This window comes from Chiroxiphia lanceolata, chromosome 24, assembly GCF_009829145.1.
Source record: "Chiroxiphia lanceolata isolate bChiLan1 chromosome 24, bChiLan1.pri, whole genome shotgun sequence".
Lineage (NCBI taxonomy): Eukaryota > Metazoa > Chordata > Aves > Passeriformes > Pipridae > Chiroxiphia > Chiroxiphia lanceolata.
In genome coordinates, this window is record NC_045660.1 from 1,407,383 (window position 1) to 1,429,690 (window position 22,308).

The 22,308-nt window shown below is 50.1% G+C and overlaps 1 protein-coding gene across 1 annotated transcript in view; it reads right to left on the reverse strand.

The window, feature by feature from the left end:
- The window catches only part of LOC116797991 (transcription factor HIVEP3-like), a 72,741-nt gene that overhangs the window by 40,052 nt on the left and 10,381 nt on the right, over nucleotides 1-22,308 (reverse strand). The window contains 1 exon segment of the mRNA XM_032710040.1: nucleotides 20,225-20,370. Coding sequence (XP_032565931.1) covers nucleotides 20,225-20,370 — 146 coding nt within the window.

Sequence of the window (22,308 nt, forward strand, 5' to 3'; positions counted from 1 at the left end):
GGGGAGCACCCTGGCTCTCCCTGGGGGTGTGAAGGGGTTGCAGAGCTCAGCTCACAGGGGAGGGGGCCAGGGGCTTGGGAAGGGGGTGTTTATTCCCATCCTGTTGTCCCTTAGCAACAGAGACCCAAACAATTCTCTCCAGGAAAGAGAGAATGGTCTCTCCTGACCATACCAAGGCTTCCAGCAGCTCCAGCCCTGCAGGGAGCATTAAATTCCTTTCCCTTGTTCCCCAGCCCCATGAATACCCAGCCCTAAACTGCTGGAACAACAACACCTGAGCATCCCAAACCTCCTGACATCAACAATAACCCAACCCCCAAGTGCCAGCCTTGAAATAACAGAAAGTGCCTTGATTTCAAAGAATTTTGGATGTCAGCTTGACATCCTGCACGTTATGGAGCAACTCCTTCAAGCCAAACACTTGATTTTCCAAAAGTCTTCACGAGACAGCCCACACAGCCCTCCTGCCAATCCATGTGGAGCTTGGGAGCTGGTGGGAAGCAGCAGGATGATTTTGCAGGAGGAATGGTCTCCTTTGGAGTCTCTACCTTTCAGAAGGGTCTCTGGGTGGGACTGGCAGCTGCAGCCAAGTCCTTCTTGGTTCCTTGTCATGTGTGTTTTCCTGGTGTGACCTGCAGCTGAGCTGGAGGTGCTGGAGCACATCCTTGTCCTGCCACCAGGATCCTGGGGGGTTTGCTGATTCTGCTGAGTTCCACACCTTGGCTCTGCCAGCTGCTGGGAGAGGAGGGAATAGACCTGTTCCACCAAGTCTGACACCTCCCCAACTGAGCTCCAACTCCCCAGTGAAAGCTCTTAATACCTAATTACAAGAAATGATAATAATAGACTGGATTTATTTCCAGAACAAGGAAAGCCAAACAGCCTCTGGCTACACTGAAATGTCGTGGACAAAACAAATCCAGCTGCTGGTCCCTCTTCTGCCCTGAGGTAACAAAACTGTACAACAGCACAGTGAGGACAGTCTGAGAACCACAGCAACAAAAATCCTCACAAAGTATCACTTGCTGGTCTTTCTTCAGTGGTTCTTTCTCTCAGCACTGGGCACTGATGGATTTCTGATCTCCCAGATATCAATACCACGGACAAACACTCCCAAAGCCACTTAGGTTATTATAACATCTCAACATCCCAGAGGATCTCATGGACTGGGCTTGGATTATCACCTTCCAGCAGACCATCAACCTTCACTCTGCTCTACAGGACCTGGGGGTTGTAATTATTAATGAAATTCTGTGCATTGCTCTGGTAGACACAGAAATGCTTCGAGCCTCAACCTCATCCCAGGCCTTTCCCCATCCTTCACACTGGATCTGAGACAAACCAATTTGTAAAAACTGACTCAATTATCTCTATTTCCTTCGCTTCCTGTCTGCTGCCAAAGCCAAGCCAGGAAATGAGGACTAATCCCAGGGAGAGCTGAGATACCATCAGTCCCCCCAGACAGCAAGAACACCAGGAGCTGCAGGAGGAAGTTTTGTCCTACCACGTTTCATTGCTAGGCAGGAGAGAGTTTCCAGAGGAGCTGGAGGACCCTCAGGCACTCACCTGGACTGGTGGGATGAGAACTTTTTAAGCCCTACTTATTTCTAATAACAACAAGGAAGGACCTGGTTGTGAAACACCTGGCAGGAGGCAGTAGGTCATCAGTCCTGAATCTGGGAACTCCACAATGATCTTTTAGAGCTCCTACAGCCCAAACTGGGTCCCAATCCAACCTGCCCTGCAGAGAGAGCAGGGCTGGACATGGGCTGCAGGCAGGGTCAGGGGGTCGTTGTGAACCCCAAACTGGGCTTACAATCATAGAGGAATTGGTGACCAAGTGATTGACTTCCTCCCACCTGGGCAACTCACTGCCCCAGCCCAGGCACCTGGGAAGAGCTTGGTGACTATTCTCACATCTTACAAGCCCACGCATCCCTAAGGACCATCCTCCACCATCCTGGATCTCCAGTGAAGTTTCAGCCATCCCATGGTTTTCCAGAGCCACTCAGAGCAGGGTGAGGAGAGTCTCTGGAAGTGCCCCTTCCCACCTCACTGCTCCTCCCTGGGCAGCTTCAGTCACAATTTCTACCTTTAGCAACTGAAATAACTCGTCATTTCCCTCTTTTGCTGCTGCAAAAGCCAAGAGGGCCCAGGGAGAGGGAGCTGGATCCTGCTCTCCCTTACACATCATCAACACAGTGACTGAGGCAGCTCCAACCACACGTGCAAAGCCACTGCAGGAGACAGGGCAGCTCCATGGCCAGAGCCCTCCTTCCCCTGATGATGTGTGAGGAGCTGAGCAGAGCCAAACCCTGCTCACAGGACCCACAGCTCAAACCCCCCATCGCTGAACTCGGAACTGAAGAACATTTGATACCTCAATTATTGAGGAAAAAACTCTGGAAAACCCATAATGCTGTTTTCCCAGGCATTTCTCTGCAACTGGAGCTTAAAAAATCCACCTCATCTCTCTCTTAGGCAGTTGCTTTAGGGCTGGGGCATTAGAGAATTGCTGTGCAGAAGTTTCAGGGTTATAATGATAATAATAATAAAAACATAATAATTTGTGTTGATGGTGATGATGAGAAGAAGAGGAAGAAAAAGAAAATGAAGAAGAGGAAGAAAAGAAAATGAAAAAAAGAAGGAGAAGGAAGAGGAAATAAAGAGGAGAAAAAAGAAGATAGAAGGAGAGGAGGAGAAGAAAGAAGAAGAAGAAAAGAGAAGAAGAGAAAGAAGAAAGAAGGAAGAAGGAGAAGAAAAGAAAAGAAAGAAGAAGAAGAAGAAAAGAAGAAGAAATATTATTTATTGAGCGACTTTATTTAAGCTGCTCTCTGTAGCTTAAGCAGCATCTGGCCATGACCCAAGCAATCCCTTTCAGAATTCCCCTCCGTATTCTCCAGCCATGGAAAGTCTCACTTAGGTCCTGCTATTTTAGAAACCATTTCCACAGATAGTTTCCAACTCCAGATAAGAGATCTGTGCCACACCAATGTTTTCCTGAGCCTCAGGAGCACGTCGCTTCTCACGGGCCCCTCGCTCAGCACACGTGGCTGATCCAGGTTGGGGAGCCTCCACTTTCCAAGGATGCAGCACAACATTCCTGGCACGGGCCATGGATCACTCTGGTCCCTCTGTTCCCAGATATTATGCCCCACTTGTGGATCAGATCAGAGCCACAAGCAGCAAAGTGGATGGGAAATGAGTCAGCCAGGGATGCAGCCCCTCACAGGGACACACCGGGAGCATGGAATTCTCTCCAAGGAATGTGGAGCTGGTGGGAGGGGGAGACCAGCTCCCAAGTCAAGGTGGAAAAATGCCATGGGTCCAACCACTTCCCCTGGGGGTTGAAAAGGACTGTGAAATAATCCCTCTTGGAAAGTTTCCCACGGAAATCTCGCCGAGAGGAAAACGTGCCAATGTTTGTGTGTGCAAAGGGCAGAAGGTCCAGGGCTGGGAGGAGGGGAGAGGGTTTAAACAGGATGAAAAATGTATATAGAGGAAAGTCCCCTGAGAGCCCCTGGGGCTGCTGATGACGCTGAAGGGCTTTCACTTGGAGTCTCTGGGTCAGTGCAGAGAGACTGTGACGAATCAGAGCCCTGGGCAGTCCCCAACTACGGGAAGTTCAACCAGGGGAAGCGCCGGATTCTGCCCCTGGGATGGGGCAACCCCAGATGGACAGACAGACTGGGAATGAGAGGCTGGAAAGCAGTGCTGGGAAACGGCCCTGGGGGGTCCTGGTAGGTAGCAATTGTCCCTGAGTCAGCAGTGCCCTGGCAGCCAGGAGGGCCAACCCTGTCCTGGGGCATCAGGGAGGGGATTGTCCCGCTCTGCTCTGCCCTGGGGCGGCCTCACCTCAACATTGGGGCAGTTTGGGGGGACACAATGGAGGGAAGGGATTGAGCCACTGGAGAGTGTCCAAAGGAGGGCAAAGAGATGGGAAGGGCCTGGATTTGAAGGCGTGGGAGGACACTGAGGGCACTTGGTGTGTTTCAGCTGGAGCAGAGGAGACTGAGGGGGAGACCTCAGTGCAGTTCCAATTCCTGGGCAGGGGCAGAGGAGGGGCAGGGACTGAGCTTTGCTCTGGGGGAAAGGGACAGCACCCAGGGAACGCTGGAGGCTGTGTCAGGGCAGGCTCAGGTTGGATCTCAGGCAAAGGTTCTTCCCCAAGAGGCTGGTTGGGCACTGCCCAGGCTCCCCAGGCAGTGGGCACAGCCCCAAGGCTGCCAGAACTCCAGGAGGGTTTGGCTGATCCTCTGGGGCACAGGGGGTGACTCTTGGGGCTGGGCCTGTGCAGGGCTGAGGGTTGGACTCCATGATCCTTGGGGTCCCTTCCAGCTCAGTATATTCTGTAATTCCATGACGTTCATCCCAAAGAAGGACTGGCTGGAAGCTGTCCCAGTGGGACAGTTTCTGGAGGTTCACAAGGAAGGGGCTGGAGATCACAGCTGAACTCCAGTGGATCATGCCCAGCAGCCTGGCTGCCTCCCATCAGCTGCCCTTCCTGGGGTAGGATGGAGTGCTGGGAGCCAGAATAAGCCCCAAAGAACGTGGGGGAGATCTCTGGGTGCTCCTTTAACATGAGCTGCCACTGGCAGTGGAGACAAGTTCAAAGCACATGGTTTGCACAGAAGATCAAACCTACTCAGAGTAACAACAAGAAACAGGAGAAGGGGAATGGCCTCAGTTTGTGCCAAGGAAGGTTTCAGATTGGATATCAGGAACAATTTCTTCATGGAGAGAGTGTCTGATCTGACACGCTGCCCATGGTAGTGGTTGGAGTGCCCATTCCTGCAGGTTAAAACCCATGTCAATGTGCACTTGGGGACATGGATTGATGGTGGCCTGGCTTGCTGACCAATGCTTTTGCAGGTAACCCCCAGGCTTGGAAAGTGCTCTTGGGTCTTGTGAGGGGACTGAATCAGTCAGAAGAGTGGTGGAAGTGATGGTTGAATGGTTGGACTGGATGATTTGAGAGGGCTTTTCCAACCTGAATGCTTCTATGATTTGTACCCAGGGAAAGACCATTCTCCAGGGATTTCAGGAAAGTCCTTTTTGCACTAAAACTTCAGAGAAAAAAGGACTGAACCATCCCCTAACTGCCTGCCCAGAACACTTTCTGAATATACTTTGCATATGTCAAATGTACCAGTATATCCTGCTCAATTTTGCTGAAACTCAAATATATCCATTTTTATCTCCAGAAGGTTACAAAACCAGCCATCCTTGGTTATCCTACGATTGCAGCACTTCTCCCAAGCCAGGGAGGGACACACGTATCAAGTCTCCACATGCCATAGGTGGCTTTGCCTCAGCTGAGGCTCTGCTGGAGGACGTGCTGCCCCTGGAGTTGAGGCAACACTAAACCCTGCAAGGATCAAGGTGGCTCCTCCTCCAAACCACTCTCAGGTAAACACGGAGTGGCAGGAGGCTGCCAACCACCACCAGGCTCGGGGGATCTCCATCCAGCCGGGAGTTCCCTCGGTGGGACCATCTGAGCAGGAACCCGGAGCCGCCCGATCCCGGGCCCAGGTCATGAACCCGCTGCTCCAGAGGGACCTGGGCTGCTGGAGGCTCTGCTGACGTGACTCACCCCTCTGAGGGGAAGGCAGGAAGGCCACAGGGACTGTGTGTGCAGCAGTAACTGGCTGCTGTTCCTGCTGACACGTCCTCTGCTCCCCAGCATTCCTGGCAGGAGTGGGAGACCACAAAGGCCTCTTCTGAAGGAGGGGGGCAGAGTTAGAAGCTATTTTAGCCTGATGCTCCTCACTGAAAGAAATAAAACCTCCCAGAGCTTCAGCAGAGAGACCCAAGTGTGTTTTGTAGCCGGGGAGCTGTGCTGCAAACACAGCACAGCAAAGCAGGGTCAGGAATTCCCGTGACTCCTGTGCTGGGAAAGCCAAGCTGGAGGTTGCCAACATTCACAGCAGCTCCCAGGGTATCTCTGGCTCCCAGAGCTCTCCTGTTTTCATAGGCTGTGCCACCTCCAAGTGCCCTTTACAGTGTCTTAGCACTTTCTGAATTTACCAGGGTGCAGCCACACAGGAGGGTCACAGGTTTTCTTTCTTGGATACTGTGAGGGCTCTTATAAACCTCATAAAACTCACACAGTGACAACCCCCCCAGAGGTGTGATTGCTCCCCCCCAGCTCCTAATGAGTGCAACAAGCTGTGCCCATTGCTCAGCACCTCAGAAGGTGCTCTGAGGATGGGCTCAGCTTGAGCTCAACAAATTTAGGTCAAGATTCATCCCAGGAAGAGCTGAATTCATAATAAATTCTTGCTCTTAAGGATACTTTGCAGCAATACCAGTATGTGGCAGCTCTCAACTCAAAGCTATTCCCAGCCTGGGTCAATGGACTAATTATCCTTTATTTGTGCTGTGACCCTGCATTCTCACACACCTCACTGTGGTTTCTCAACATTTTAGGAAAGAAGGAAAACATCCACAAGCCAAGGCAGTAACAGAGCCCTGCACAAAACAATATCCCCCCTTCACTGGACAGCCTGAATAACCACACACCAAAATACACATTACTTGCTCTACTGAACTCTGGTGAAAAACCTGCTCAACCTTCAGCCTAAAGTCCCCAGGGCTCCCTTTTCTGTGCTGCATTTCTCCAGCAGCACTTCACTCCATGACACCTGAGCAGGGACCTCCCCAGTGACCAACTCCAGTTCCCTGAGAGCCTCCAGGTCTCTCAGCCCACAGCAGCTCTCCTGCCAAGCAGAGGGATGGATTTTGGATTTCTGAAGGTCTTTTCTCAGCTCCCATCCGAGAACTTTATTTTACCCAAACCAGTTTGCTGACACCCCTCAGAGGCAAAGTTTTGCTGATGACTCCACTCCTTGGAAGGGCTCTTTGGGCTTGAACCAGCCAGAAGAGCAGTGCAAGTGCTCAGGTTCTTGCAGCCTTAAAAACCCCATATTCTGCCTCAAATAGTTTGTTTAAATAAGAATGGCAAGACATTCACAAACGTTGAAAACCACGGGTTTAGTGCTGAGCTGAAACATCTGGGAGAAATATTTGCTCTTTGAAAGCACTGCTACTGTGCTGCAAACCCAGCCCAGAGCCCTCAAACCCAGCCCAGAGCCCTCAAACCCAGCCCAGAGCCTCAACCCAGCCAGAGCCCTCAAACCCAGCCCAGAGCCCTCAAACCCAGCCCAGAGCTCCACAAACCCAGCCCAGAGCTCCACAAACCCCTGTCTGGGGTCCACAAAGCCAGCCCAGAGCCCTCAAACCCAGCCCAGAGCTCCACAAACCCGCCCAGAGCTCCACAAACCCTGTCCTGGGGTCCACAAAGCCAGCCCAGAGCCCTCAAATCCAGCCCAGAGCTCCACAAACCCATCCCAGAGCCCTCAAACCCCTGTCTGGGGTCCACAAAGCCAGCCCAGAGCTCCACAAGCCAGCTCAGAGCTCCCCAAACCCAGCCCAGAGCCCTCAAACCCCTGTCTGGGGTCCACAAACTCAGCCCAGAGCTCCACAAACCCCTGTCTGGGGTCTGCAAAACCCATCCCAGAGCCCTCAACCCAGCCCAGAGCTCCACAAACCAGCCATGTCTGGGGTCTGCAAGAAGCCAAAGTACCCAACAAACAGAAAGGTTTATAAAAACTTGGCTACATGTGATTATTCCCTTATGTCAAACATACCGAGTTGGGAACAAAGTGTAGAGACAAGAGCACACAAACACTGAGAAACACAGGAATTTCCAAGAAACCAGGTGAGCACCACCAGGAAGAGTTTGGTGAGACCCTGTAATCTCCCCCTCTTCCACCTTAAAATCTTGTAATTCTTCAGTCTTATCTCTACATCAGTAAGAGCAGCAAAGATGACCAGAAAAAATATCTTATTAGGGCACATTCTCCTTTGTCTGAGGTTCTGCAGACCAAGAAACCTGCAGTTCCAGTTGGGCTGAGTTAATATTTTTCAACACATACTCATGAATTTCTCACATGCTTTCTTTCACTAAAGAAACCATTCAGTTGATTCTGTGTAACTGCCTGAGCAGCAGCAGGTCCTCCAGGACAAGGAAATGGCTTTAAACACTTGCAATGAGTAATCCCAGCTTTTCCTGACTCCTCCAGCCTGGAGGAAAATGAGCTGGGCTGGCAGCTGCCTTGGAGCACTCCGGGAGCCAGAGGTCACAGGGCTGAGATTGGCCACAGGTTGGAGATGAATCTGCCTGCAACACATCCCTGGTAAGCAACTCCTCCAACAATGACTACAACTGAAAGGAAGAGTGGGCCTTTGAACAGTGAAAAGCAACTTGGGAAGATGGGATATTAAAAAATCAAGTTTCTGTGGAGCCCTGCCCACCACGTCCTTGCAGTTGGATCTTTGCCTCCAGCAGCTCCCTGGGTTTCTGAGCAGCAGCAGCCTCGGCCCAGCTCTCTCTGGTCCCACTGGTTTTCTTCCCATCTGCTCCTGCCACATCCCACAGCCTCTCCAACCTCTCCCCACAGTGTCCCATGGGGAGGAATGACCTCACCTTCCCTCCCAGCACTGCTCCTCCCTGGCTTGGGAAGGATGACATCCCAACAGCAGAGATCCAGTTACATCCTGGGCTATGTCAGGACGGAGCACAACCTGCTCTCCTTCAGCAACAAATGGGAAGAACGGGAAAATCTCTCTCAAATGTAGGATCTGGTGCTCACAGTCCCACTGCTTTACCCAGTCCTTCCCAGCAGCCTCCCCGTCAGTGTGACTCGTGTGCTCACTTCCAAACACGCAAAAAAAGGAAAGCTTTCCCAGAAGTAAAATTTATAAATCCAAACTGGGACTGGGAATTGCTTTGTTCCCAGTCCCAGGGACATGGTCCCCCCCTGGGTGAGCACCCAGGCAGTGGAATGGATTTCACAGGATATACACTTCTAAATTCATGTCCTTTTTTGAAAACATGATTTAGACACTTTACTCGCAGAGCTTTATCATTTCCATCTTTCATAATGTTCCCAAGAATTTCACATCCCATCTGTCATCACTGGGATTCTCTGGTGGTTGATACTAAAGAGAATTGAAAATCAACATTTGGGAACATGAGGAAAAAAAAAAAAACAAACCAACCAAATCAAAAAACACCAAACAGGAATAAAATTAACATCTGCCTTGAGATGAGACCTGTCTCCCCAAAGTAGTGTTTTCATCATTAGGAAGTGAAAGAAAGGAAGTCCCCAAAAGTATTATATTCCCAGAGTCCTCTTCCTGCCATTTGCCCGTGGAGCAAGGATTGAGGAAGGGGCAGACAGGTCTGGGGCTGTCTGTTTGAACATCAGGTTTCTAATTGATTGCACAGCACTTGGAATCTGTTAAAGGCCTCCTATAAATTACAGTTCTCTATAGGACAGGCTGCCTGCATCTCCAGATGTGAGAACTGGCTAATCCTGAGTAAATCTGATAAAATGTTTGCCTTCTCCAATTTTCCAATGAATTAATTGCTGGGATCGTGTCGCTGAATCAATGAAGTGAAAACCCCATACTCTGGATGTTTGCCACGTGAATAGGCCCATGAATAATCTGTTACAAGGAGAGCTTATTATTCCAGACATTTGGCCCACGTCACCCAGAGCCTCAGAATAAGACATTGTGTCATTCCTGGGAATCTGGGATGAGGAAGGACAGCCCAGGTGACCATGGACCCACTGCAGAATTCCACACAAATCCTTCTACATTACCAACTTCAAACTCCTGACAAGGGAAAGTGTCCAAATGCCTTTTAATAAATCGGAATAATATTGTTTGCTCTGAGGATACTGAGGGCAGAGACACCCCTGGAAAGGCAAACCCCAGGAGTTCCATGAAGCAGGTCCCTGATTCCTGGAAGTGGGACATTTCCCTGTCCTGCATCAGCTCTGACCCTCAGCCTCTTCACTTCTCTGCTGGAGCAGTTTGTACCATTCCTGTCTCCACCTCACACCCTCCCTCTTTGTTGTGAGAGCTGAGATCTCCAGCCTGCCCCTCTCCTGCTTGGCTAATTGCCACACCTCTTACCTTCCAACCAATTGCCACCTCCCCTCCATCCCTGTTCAGCTGCCAAAATTGTCTGTCTGATCAAATCTCTTCCTTTCCACTGGCTCCCCCTCCCTGTGTGATCAGGGCACTGTGGAGATGTTCCTGTCTGTCCCTGTGTCTGCTCTTAAATGTCCTGTTTTCTCCCATCTCCCATGCCCAGCTCTGCTCTGCCCCCAGCCCTGCACCTTTAGCATCCACCGGCACTTCTGGCCCAAATGTTCTCTGTCCATTTTGGTTTATAACTCTCTGGTATAAAAAGCTTGTCAGCACAGAGGTTACACCCTCAGCCTCTCCTCACCTGGGGTGGCAGGGTCATCTCCCCCAGGGTCACCTTCTCCCCCTCTCAGACCCCATAAATTTGGCCTCACTATGGGGAAGGACTCCAGAGTTTTGCACAGGGAGTTTCCTGAGCAAACCCCAGTCCCAGGAATGAGATGGAGTCACACAGGGGGCCAGGAAAGAGGCAGCACATCAGACCTGTGGGATGGTGGGACCAGCCCCAAGGAGAGACAGGAGGTCTGGAGATGGAACCCCCTCTGCTGCCATCCTTGACTGTGCTCCCATTCCTGCAAAGGGATGACTTGGGTGCTCTCCAGGGCCACGAGTTTCTGGCAGGGAAGAGATTCCCCAAGCAAGGCAGGGTTCCCTTTCTGCCTCTTTGCTCACAGTGACCTGAATTCATCTTTCCACTGAAGAAGAAAGGAAAACCCTGCTCTGTCCTACCCCAGGAACCCACCTGTTCAGCTCAGAGCAGGAGCTGCTTTTCTTTATCTGGACTGATCCTTGGATTTACAAGATGTTAAAAGCAAAGGAATTGCTTGAAAAAAATGCAGTGATTAGTAGATTTTGAATTCACTGAGTGCTCCAATGGGAGGTGACCAGCCTGGCAGCTGGAACACCCTTCATTCCCCAAATAAGGCACAGAAAGGCAGGTGAGTACTGGCCAGGTACCCCAGACACCTGGGCAAGGCAGCAAAGGCATTTTCCTTGCTTGATTCCATTTGTTAAATCTTGATTTGAACTGAAACCAAACTGGGAATTCTTGTCTTTGTCACACAGAGAAGATAAAAGTCATGGTGAGGGGAAGAAGGGGCTGGGAAAACCATTGGGAATGCTGGGACTCAGGAAGAGCATCACCCCTCCCCCCAGGGACCAAATATGGGCTTCATCCTTTTCCTTCCACATCTCTTCACACCTGATATTTATCAGTACAGAAAAGAAGATGTATATAAAAAAGTAATATTTAGAAAATGGTAATAGTTAAAGTGGTACAAAATGTACATACTTTTCATCCAGTTTGAAAGAGCTCAAATAAGCAGGAAACAGAGGTCAAAGCAGAGTTACTGGAGGGAGCAGGGACAGGGATAATGTGGAGAAGTGAATCCCACTCAGGAGGAATATGGATAATGTGGAGAAGTGAATCCCACTCAGGAAGAATATGGATAATGTGGAGAAGTGAATCCCACTCAGGAAGAATATGGATAATGTGGAGAAGTGAATCCACCTCAGGAGGAATATGGATAATGTGGAGAAGTGAATCCCACTCAGCCTCTGCTCCACCATAACCACGTCCCCCAGGGAAAGCCCCTGGGATGGTTCTGTACATGGGAGGAAGGAAATCCCTGCAGAAAGCTGATCATCCCACACAGGGTCAGGCAGGAAACTGGAGATAACATTTTTAATAATTGGCTGTGGGAAATTAGCACCAAGCTCAGGAGCTGTGCCAGCAGGACATGGCAGAGAGGCCTGGATGCACTGGCAGGAACAATTGAGGAAAAATACCAAAGAAAACCAGGCAACAGCCTGGACTAAATCCTTCTGAGTTTGTCAGATTTCCTGGGAAGCAGAAATAAGTTGCAGAATGAACCCAATTTGTCAAGTGAAGTGACGAGACAACACAGGAAACGCCAACAATTCCCACTGAGGAATATTAAGACATTTTAAAGGCATAAATAATCAGGCTCGGGAGGAGCTGAGTTTGTGTGTCCCCTCACAAACAAGGAATCAAAAGTGTTGACTGGAGAATGACTTATCCAAGAGTCCTGGTGAGTCACAAACCTACCATCCCCAAGTCCTACTTCTCCGCTCCAAGCAGCACTTGCTGTCTCCAGATCTGCTCAGGAGGCCAAGGAACAGCCTGTTCAGGAATGCTCAGCACAAGCACAGCTGGTGGGGAAAGAAAGCTCTGAGCCTGGGCACAGGGGACATCCTGCCTTTCAGAGCCAAGCCTGGCCACCCATCCCTGCACCCAAAGCACGAGCAGCACAGGGGGCCTCGCCTGCAAGGGTGTTTTCATCCTGGGGAAGGGATGAGAGAGGAGAGCTGGGAGTGGGGCTGTGCTCACTGACTCAAGCATGCAGGATTTAATGGATTTTTCCCCCATATCCATAAGGGGAAGCCGAAGGAGGCAGGTGGAATGTGCTGGTGCTGACCTGCACTGCACAGACCCTGCAGGGATGCTCAGAAACAACTCCCAGGTTGCACATATGGTCACAAAGGCAAGGAAAATATCAATGCTTCAAGCCCAAAGGGACAACATTCCCTGCCCATGGCAGGGGGTGGAATGAGATGATCTTTAAGGTCCCTTCCAAACCAAACCATGATTCCAACATTTGGGATCCTGTATGAGGCTTCAGTCGTGGTTGTACAACCAGGAGCTGCTCCCAGCAGAAATAATGACCTGGTTTAAAGGGAATAACCTGATGTTATTTCTACATTATCCAGGATTACTTAGACAAGAGCTCCTGGCAGGAGCACCAGCTGTGAGGGGCAGGTCTGGGAACTGGAGCTGTGACAGAGCCACCCCACAGCTTCCTCTGTAAGGAACCCTCAGGTCCACATTCCCAGACACACCAGCCCTTGTCTAACCTTGTTCAGGGCCAGGCTGGAGCATCCAGCTGCTGGCTGGAAGGTGCCCCTGCCCATGGCAGGGGGTAGAAGGAGATCTTTCCATTCCCTTCCACCCCTCTGTGATCCCACGATAACACATCCCAGCAGTGGTTTGAACCCACTGAAGTGTCCAAAGTTGGAGTCCAACAAGTTACACTTTGCTCTGTTGCTCCCTGCACTGACTCTGCCCACAAACTTCTCACTTTCCTCCTCCTCCCAAGCTCTGTTTCCTGTTCTCTCCTTGCAGCTCCTAAGCCAAGAAACATTTCCTGAACAAACCACTGGAAAGAATTGATTTTTCCGTTTTTGCTACTCCCTGAGATACCAGGGAAAAACATTTTTTTTTAAATTAAATGACAAATTACAAGAAAAATCCAAATTTTCATGAAGACACTATGGGGAGGAAAAACATTTGCTTCAAGTTGAATTGAAGCTTTTTTTTCCTCTTGGCTTTTAAGCACATTTCAAGGTGCGAATACAATGCTTTTCACAGCAAAAAGCCTATATTCTTTTCATATTGAAATATTTTTCTCTAGTTGCCATTCTTCTCTCCTGTTATTCCAAATGCATTTTTCAAGCAGCTTTCCTCACTGCAAACCTGCCTCTTCAAACAATTCCTCCTTTTATCTTGTCAGCACTGGTAAAATTTACAAATCTGTCCTTCCTTAAATTGCTACCCTCTGTCTTGTCTCCTTTGGATGAGCTTTTAAAGCTTTTAAGTGTTTTTCTTGTGCTATGAAAGAAAGAGGTGTGTAAATGTCTGTCTCTGAGAGAGACCTTGTGTTCTTTTAATGGACACGAGAAATCAAACATGGAACTGCGCAAGGAGGATCCCGATGAGCAGGAGGATCCCAACCCCCCAGGTTACACCCAAACCCCCTGGAAAATCCACCCCCAACGTCTCAGAGGGAAATGGGGACTGGCTGCTCTGCTGGGGATTCCTGATAAAACATAAAACATCTTTTTCCTCATGAGCATTACCAAATTCAGGGGATGCTCTTCCCTTTTCCCAAGCTGGTTGATCTTGTTTGGATCTGCCTGGGAAATGGGGTTGTCCCTGGTGGACTCAGAGCTCTCCTGCTCTCCCTTGCTTGTAAAGTCCTATCTATAAAACAAACAAAAGGTTCCACCTATAAAACCCACCCACTTTGCTATTTAAAAAGCAGGATAAACATAAGCTGGACACTTGAGACTATAAAATCATGTTTCAGGGAGCAAATTGTCACCTGCAGGACTGGATTAGTGATCTAATGGGAGGCAGCCCTGCCCATGGTGGAGGGTTGGAGTGAGATGGTCTTTAAGGTCCTTTCCCAATGAAACAATTCTGTGATTCCATGATTCTGTGATTTTCAGAAGGCTGTGCGCCCCAGGGCTGCTCAAATGGAGCCCAGCAATGTCTGTTCAGCACTTCCAAAGGCAGGGAAAATCCAGCAACACAACCCCTAAAAATGTTCAAGTTAACACCCAGTGGTCAGTCAGGCACCACCAGCCCCAAGGGGAAAGTTTGGACACCAGTTTCTCCAGTTTTCTCCCTGCCATGCAAAGCAAACAGTCCCAGGAAAACCCTTTCACTGCAAAATGCAATTACAAGAATTCTTTGCTTATATCCAGGAGTGGAGTCAAATATGACAGGCTGGGGGAGTTCACCCAGAGCAGAGAAGGCTCCAGGGAGAGCTGAGAACCCCTGGCAGGGCCTAAAGGGGCTCCAGGAGAGCTGGAGAGGGACTGGGGACAACGGGTGGAGGGACAGGACACAGGGAATGGCTTCCCACTGCCAGAGGGCAGGGAGAGATGGGATATTGGGAAGGAATTCCTGGCTGTGAGGGTGGTGAGGCCCTGGCACAGGTTGCCCAGAGCAGCTGTGGCTGCCCCTGGAATCCCTGGAAGAGTCCAAGGCCAGGTTGGAGCAATGTGGGCGTAGTGGACGGTGTCCCTGCCTGTGGGTAGGGGGTGCAGTGGGATGAGATTTAATTGCCCCTTCCAACCCAAACCAGTCTGGGATTCTGTGATTCCTGTTTAACCCCAGCCCTGCTCCACAGGGATGTGCTCCCACTGGAGGCACCTGCCCTGAGCTGTGAAAGGAGTTCACTGCCAGGTCTCAAGCAGGTTTGCAGGTAAATTTGGGCTTGTCCTGTCCAGGAGTTGGACTCAATGATCCTTTCAGTTCAGGATATTCTGGGATTCTGTGTTAAATGAAGGAGCAGCAGCCCTTTGCTGTCCCTGGTGCAGCTGGATGTGCTGCAGACAGAGCTTTGCTCAGATTCCTCCCTCCCTGGCACCGAGTGTGCTCAAATCAGTGTCTTTGGGATTAACTTTGGAATAACTGACTCCTGTCAAAATAAACGGAGAATTCTCAGAACTCCCTGAGCAGCAAAGGAAATCCCCTCAGAGAATGGCTCCAGTGCAGGGGTTTGCAGTTACATTGAGAAACTTTTGCTTGTTTAACAGAGAAGTTTCTCTGGGGTAATAAGACCCTTCCAGGGCTGTGCCAGGGATTTTCCACGAGCTTGGTCAGTGGGAGCTGCTCTGGTCATAAACATGGAGTGAGATCACCCCAGAGATCCACCAGAGATCCCAGGGAGTCCTCAGGGTGGGAGCTGGGAGAGGAGCTGGAGGAGGGAGGCTTTCACATCCTCTAATTACCAGTCATGCTGAAATCCCAGAAAACAGCCCTGAGGCTTCTCCATCTTCCTTGGAGCAGGGAAAAATCTCTTGCTGGACAGGCTGAGAGGCTCTGTCACCTCCCTGCCTGCCTAAAAACTCCACAGGCAGGGAGAGAAAGGAAAAGCCACTTCCAGCCCTGGGGCTCCCCAGGGAATGCCATGGTCAAAGCTCCTGCACCCCCCAGGCACTGGAATGGCACTGGGCAGAAGGGGCTTTGTCCTGAAATCCCAGGTCAGAAGATCCCATGGCTGGGGAACCTACAACTCTCTGTTGGTGAAGACAAAGAGGGAAGGGATTGGATTCCTCAAGAGTCAGACCAAGCCAACAACTGCAGCAGCCTCTGGGTCACAACAGCACTACAAACATCTCTCCTGAAGTTAAAAATTCCCCTTGCTCTGTGTGCATTTGTACACATGGTGTGGTGTGAAGGGGAGGTGTGTTTAAGGATACTCGTGTCTGCAATCATAAGGTTACAGCCATAAGTGTTTTTCCCTAAAGTAGGTTAAAAAAAAAGGGAACAGTTTTCCAAAGAGAGCTTTGCTTTTGACACAGTTTCACTGGTTTGGGGGTGTCAGTTCAGGTTAGAGGTCTTTAACCTTCCACATCTTGGTCCTGCTTTCCCTACTGGTTGTAATCAACCAGAGCAACAACCCAACTGCTGGCCCCAGGAAAGCACAGGGACTTTGGCTATGAAATACAGAACATCTATTGACTGAGCCCACCCTAGAGCTCTCAGATTTCCTCGTGGTAATGGCAGTGCAGAGCAAACAGGCCCCATCCCCCTGGCAGGACCATGACACCATCCCAGCCCTCACTGGCAGTTCAGGTCGATACCAATCTCTGGTTTCATGCTGTCAGATTTCAGAAGGGGCCTGGTGTCTCCAGAGCACCAGAGGGAGTTGGAGAAGGTGACCCTGAGGCACCAAGGAATCCCAGCACTTCTCCTGAAGCAGAGCTGTCCAGCTTGACCTTCAAAGATCATTTTCACTGCTCAAAACCACCACATTATCCCTCAGGACAAGGCCAGTGGCTGTTTTGATTGGCTTCTTCAGGAGCACACACATTGACCTGGCTGCTTATGGTTCTCCCAAACACAACCTGAGGAGCCTGTGCAGTGTCCAGCCTGTCTGGAGGGTGTTACATGACTCCAATCTCCCTCAGTCAAGTGCTGGGCTGTGCCCATGGGACAGAGGTCATGCTGCTTGCAGTGGAGACACACTCTGTCTCACAAAATGTCATGACTGCAAGGAAAAAGCCACTCCTGAAATTATATGTGGAGTGATGTCCAGACTTTGCTCTCTAAGAGGAATTTGATCTCTAAAAAGGAGTCCAACAGAAAACTCAGTGGATCCCAACTCCAGTAAGTGTGGAGAAGTCAAGGCAGAATGACACGTGTCCCTTCTGAGGTCCCCAAGAAACCAGAGACACTACACAGGGTTTTCTCTTCATCTCAGGAGGCCAAGGGAGGCAGGTTCTGCACTGGCTGGTAACTCAAGGGGAGCTGGACTTCTCCACCACCCAGGTCCTCCTGACAGCCCCATTGGCCAAACTCCACATGCTGAGATGGCCCCACAGGGAACTGAACAACTTCCTTCATGGAAAGAGTGGCAGGAAAGAAACTGAGCCCAGCATAGCCCAAGCCTGGCTTTACTGAGCCCTGTCCCAAACCCAAGCATGAACCTGCGTCAAGGCTCAAGGAACCTGCAAGCTGCTGTGTCCAAAACACTTCCCAGTGGGAAAACATAGGTAAAGGAACCATCCACTTCCACATCCAGGGAGGAGACATCTTCAAATGAGAGAAAGGAAGCCAAGCTGCCCCAGTGCTCCAAGAGCCTCTGGCAGGTTCATCCGTTCATTCCTTAAAAATGGGCCGTGAGGATGGTGAAAGGATGAAATTTGGCTTTTCTGGTCTCCCCTGAAAGCCAGGAAATACAATTCCAGCTGGAAGACTGGACAGCAACAGGGGAGGCAGCAAGCTGGTCCTGGAAGTGCTGTAAGGAACGTTGCAAAGGGGGAAAGGCAGTGGTGGGACTGGGGAAGCCACAAGACAGTACAGAGGGAAAAGCAAGTGTTGAAAATGGCAGAGAGAAAGGCAAGAGCTCTGAAGAAATAAAAACTGAGGGGAAGAAGGAGCTGAAGAGCTGCAGCAAGTTCACCTTTTATGGGAACACTTGGATTTCTTTATAATCTCCCTCCTTGGTTGAGGCAACAAAGCATGGGGTGGCTTCAAAAGCTTTGAAACCAACTGCATCCCACTGGAAGGATGGGTCCAGCCAGCAGACCATGTGAAACCAATAAACAAGGGGAAAATGAGTCAAGGAGGAAATTTTTATGAGGAAAAAAATAAGGCAGTGAAATAAGATCTTGAGAATGGTGCACTTCTTGTAAAACATTTTCAAGAGATGGCCAGGAAAGGGGGCTGATCCATTTGGGAGCTTGCACAAAGCATTAGGCACCCTGTGGATTCCTCTGCAGGATTGTTCCTTCACTGCAAGAAAACAGTCCCTTGGTGTGTTCAGCTGGAGCAGAGGAGACTGAGGGGAGACCTCAGTGCAGTTCCAATTCCTGGGCAGGGGCAGAGGAGGGGCAGGGACTGAGCTCTGCTCTGGGGGAGCAGGGACAGCAGCCAGGGAACAGCTGGAGCTGTGTCAGGGCAGGCTCAGGTTGGATCTCAGGCAAAGGTTCTTCCCCCAGAGGCTGGTTGGGCACTGCCCAGGCTCCCCAGGGCAGTGGGCACAGCCCCAAGGCTGCCAGAGCTGCAGGAGGGTTGGCTGATCCTCTGGGGCACAGGGGGTGACTCTTGGGGCTGGGCCTGTGCAGGGCTCAGGGTTGGACCGGAGGATCCTTGGGGGTCCCTTCCAGCTCAGGACAGTCTGGAATCCTGGGATCCCTGCAGACACAGCTGCTGAGGATGAACAATTCCACAGGAGAAACCCTGTGGGAACAAGGCCCAGAGCACCAGGTAACACACGGAGCACCTTGAGAGAGCAGCCCATCCCTCCTGCCCCTCAGCAGGGAGTATTCTACAGAATTCACACATGAAATGAATCTCTGTGACCTGGGGGGTTCCATCAGTGCCTGTGCTTGGCATTCAGCAGCCACCACATCCTGCCTCCCATCCCAGCTCCAGGAACTTTCCAGTCAAACCCAGCACACGTTCAAGGTGTTCACACAGTTCCTGGTGCTGCTGTGCAGGAAGCAGATTGGAAAAGCTGCTTTATTTCGTGTCTGCCATTCAGAAAACGTGGCTTTGCATCCCCTGGGCTGTGCTGGGGGATGCAGACATGGGAGCACAGGGGTGTGGGGATGCAGCTTGTCTGGGGGGTACAGTCAGGGACAGCACTGAGCACCCCCAGCCCTCCCCACACAATCTCTGTGAGGGGCAGGGGGTTTTCAGTCACAGTAATGCTGAACTGCTTTAATCACATCCAGGAAGGAATCCAAGAGTCCCCCTGAACAGCCACAGCTCCAGGACAACCCAGTCAAGGGAAACAGAGGCTTCCCCTGGGTTTAAGGCAATAAACCCCAGCTCAGTTCACCCCACAAGTCCCAGCTGCCCCAGGAAGGTGATGGCAACATACTGAGCACATCCAATTTCTCATTCCACTGTTTTCCTGCCATTCCCTGGCCCCCTCCCTAAATCACTTCAGGTCACAGCCGTGACAGGCTGGCACTGCTTTGGCTCTTTGCATTCACCCCTCACCGTGAGGGATCTAAACCTCAGCTGGGTTTAGATACACAGTCCCTACATCTGGGGGAGAGGTGAGTTCTCTTGGACAAACACGCGGGTTTCCTTTCCCAAAGCAACGTTTTTCCCTTTTGGTTTGTCAGTTTGATCATCTGCTAATGAAATATTTTAAAAGAAAAGCAAATGTCAACCGGTAACAGCAGCAACAACCACTGACTAATTAAAGCCTTTTTCTAACACACAGAAACCAAGACCACCCAACGGCAAGAGCAGAGCTGATAAATCCTGCTGGAGATTGCTCACGTCTCTTTGGCCCCCCTTTGCAACACACAGGAAGGATGAACTGTAATTGCATCCCACAAAACACACTACTTATTACCTGATTTTTGCATTTTTTAAAGATAAACAGTAGCATTAGACCAGAGCTGAATTCCTGAGGCAGACTCTGAATTACCTGGAGCCGAGATTTAAGATATACATCAAATTAAGACCTTGCATCCATTCTGGTTTGAGCTATTTTGGTTGGGTGGGATGAAAATCACATGAATATAACCCTTCTTTTGTTCCTCACCCAAAACCCAGGCATCAGCAAAGATCTCCCCAGATCCTCCTTATAATGGGAACAACCATTAACAACATCATTTTCAGAAGGCTCTGGAAAGACTAAGATACAGAGAACACCTCTGTCACATCAGAGACAGCTACAAGATGAATTTGTGTTCTTCACCCATCTTCACTCAAACACCCACTCAGAAAAGAGATGGAGGTGATTGCTAACTTAGAGACAGCTCAAAAACAGGGAATTAGTGCAGTCTGGAGTATCTGTGGATCTGGAGGGCCAAGCTTTTACAGTGGCTGAAATCCAACTACCTCTGGCCTTCTGCTCACCTCCACGAGGCACCTTCACTGCCATCACTGTAACCAATAACTCCCACACAGCTGTGACACTCAAAGAGAAATAAATGGGACACTTACCCTCCTTCAAAGATCTTGATCCTGACTGGCTCCCCTCGTTTGGTCACAAGAGCCTCTTCTTCTGCTTTTCCTCTTTTCTCCTCTTCCTTCTCAGCTCTAGTTATATCTTTTCGACCTTCATTAGAAAGGAGCGAAGGCAAATGAACCTATCTCCCCAAAAGAGCAAAACAATCAATGATTACATACAAAATCACTCTAAAACAGACCAAACAGCCTCACCAAGAGCCAGCAACTCCTGCAGGTGCTGCTCCTGACAGCCAAGGGCAGGAATTGGGACACATTCCTACCAAGCAGATATGCCTCTGGATTTTGGTTGGGTTCTATTTACTGTGACCTGCTATGGGTTTTTAAATCACTCCCTGCATATGGTGGCTCCATATTATCCAACTGGAAAACTGAGGGATAAAGAGAAGTGTCTTGGCTGGGGTGACTCTGTGTGGTGGAGCCATGGACCTCCGTTCCCAAATCCACTGCTCTGTCCTTGGATAATCCTCTCTCCAACATCTACATCTGCAAAAGTCTGGAGAGAAGGCATCTGCAGAATTCATACACTTAACCTCAACCCCTGGGTTTCCCCCCACATACACACACACTCACACAAAGCTGGACTTCAGCCATCTGGGCTTGACATAAATCACTCGACAGTTGGAGCTCTCGGGTGATTTCCTCTCGCTCAAACCCCGTTGCCAAGGGCACAGCACAGAGAAAGCCACAAAACCCACGGGAGAAAATAATCCTCCACCTCCCCACATGTTCCCAGGGTAAAATCTGCTCTTTCACTCTTCAAGTTGCCACCTTGTTTAGGGGGTTTTTGTGTCTAAGCCTTGTCTAGGCCAAGGTTTAAGTCAGGCACTGACAACTCACTTACATGTTGAATGTTCTTTCTTGTAATAGGTGGACCTAAACATTAGAGCTGCCTCTTTAGCTTTGTACAAAGCAAGGAGAGCATGAAATGTTGGGAATCCTGCCCTTCTAAAGCCCAACATGACAAATAACAGGGGTCTCCAGAGCTCTGAAGGAAGAAAGCAGGTTGCCTTTCACCCCAGGTCACCTTTTAGATCATTTTTTGATGTTCAATTGAATTACCCATATCCTCAGTTTATATATATTACATAAAGAGTTTTTACCAGAGTTTTTAGAGGGATTTTGGCCTGAACTCAGCCAAGGAACTGGCAGAAGTGTAAAGCAGAGCTGGTCACCCTTGGCAAGAGTGGCAGCCCTCAAGGGTGACTCACCTGCCCCACCTGAGCCCTCGTCTTAAGGGGGATGAATCACCCAAGAGGAGCCTCTTTGTCTCCCGTGGTTACAGAGGAAGCCACAGAGTGAACAGCTCAAATGGAGACATCCAGAATTCCAGTAGGCTGCTGGAACTACCAGGGGATGCTCAGCAGGAGGAGGGGTGGGCTCACTAAAACAGCAGCTTTGCAGCCCTGAGGTCAAACACTTCAAGCCTGCCCAGCAATTCTGGGAGCTCCACTTGAGGCTCTTTGCCCTTGGGACCAGCTGGTTCAGATCCACACATCACACCCACACACCCTCCCTAGATGCCTCCTGGGATGGTCCCTGTGCTGTCCCAGCTCCCCAAATGTGCCCAGCAATTGCTGGAGGAAGGGCAGTGAGGACAGAGCAGGGCCAGGAACCATTTAACAACTGAACAGCTGGAATGGTCTCCAGCTGCTGTCCCTGGGCATGGAGACATCTGGGGGGGAATCAGTGGCAGAGCACCTTCCAAATAAACCTCCTGACATGAGCAATGCCAGAACATTGCCAGTGACAACCTTCCCAGGGCGGGAATTTTACTGAGGAATACAAAACAATTGACTTTCTAGATGTAGCATGAGGTTTATTTATTGCAACTTTTGAAAGCACAGAACACAGACAGATGAAAGGCACCAGAGAGCCAAAATCATACAGTCACTACTATCCCCTTTTACAATCTCATTGAATTTACAGTGTGCAAGCCCAGTACAGTGTATTTATCCATCCCTACATGCAGCTGGTGCCCACAGTCCCTCCAGAATTATCTGCTCAGCAAATCCCACTGGGAATTTAAAACCCAAGCCAAGTATGTAGACAGCACATCC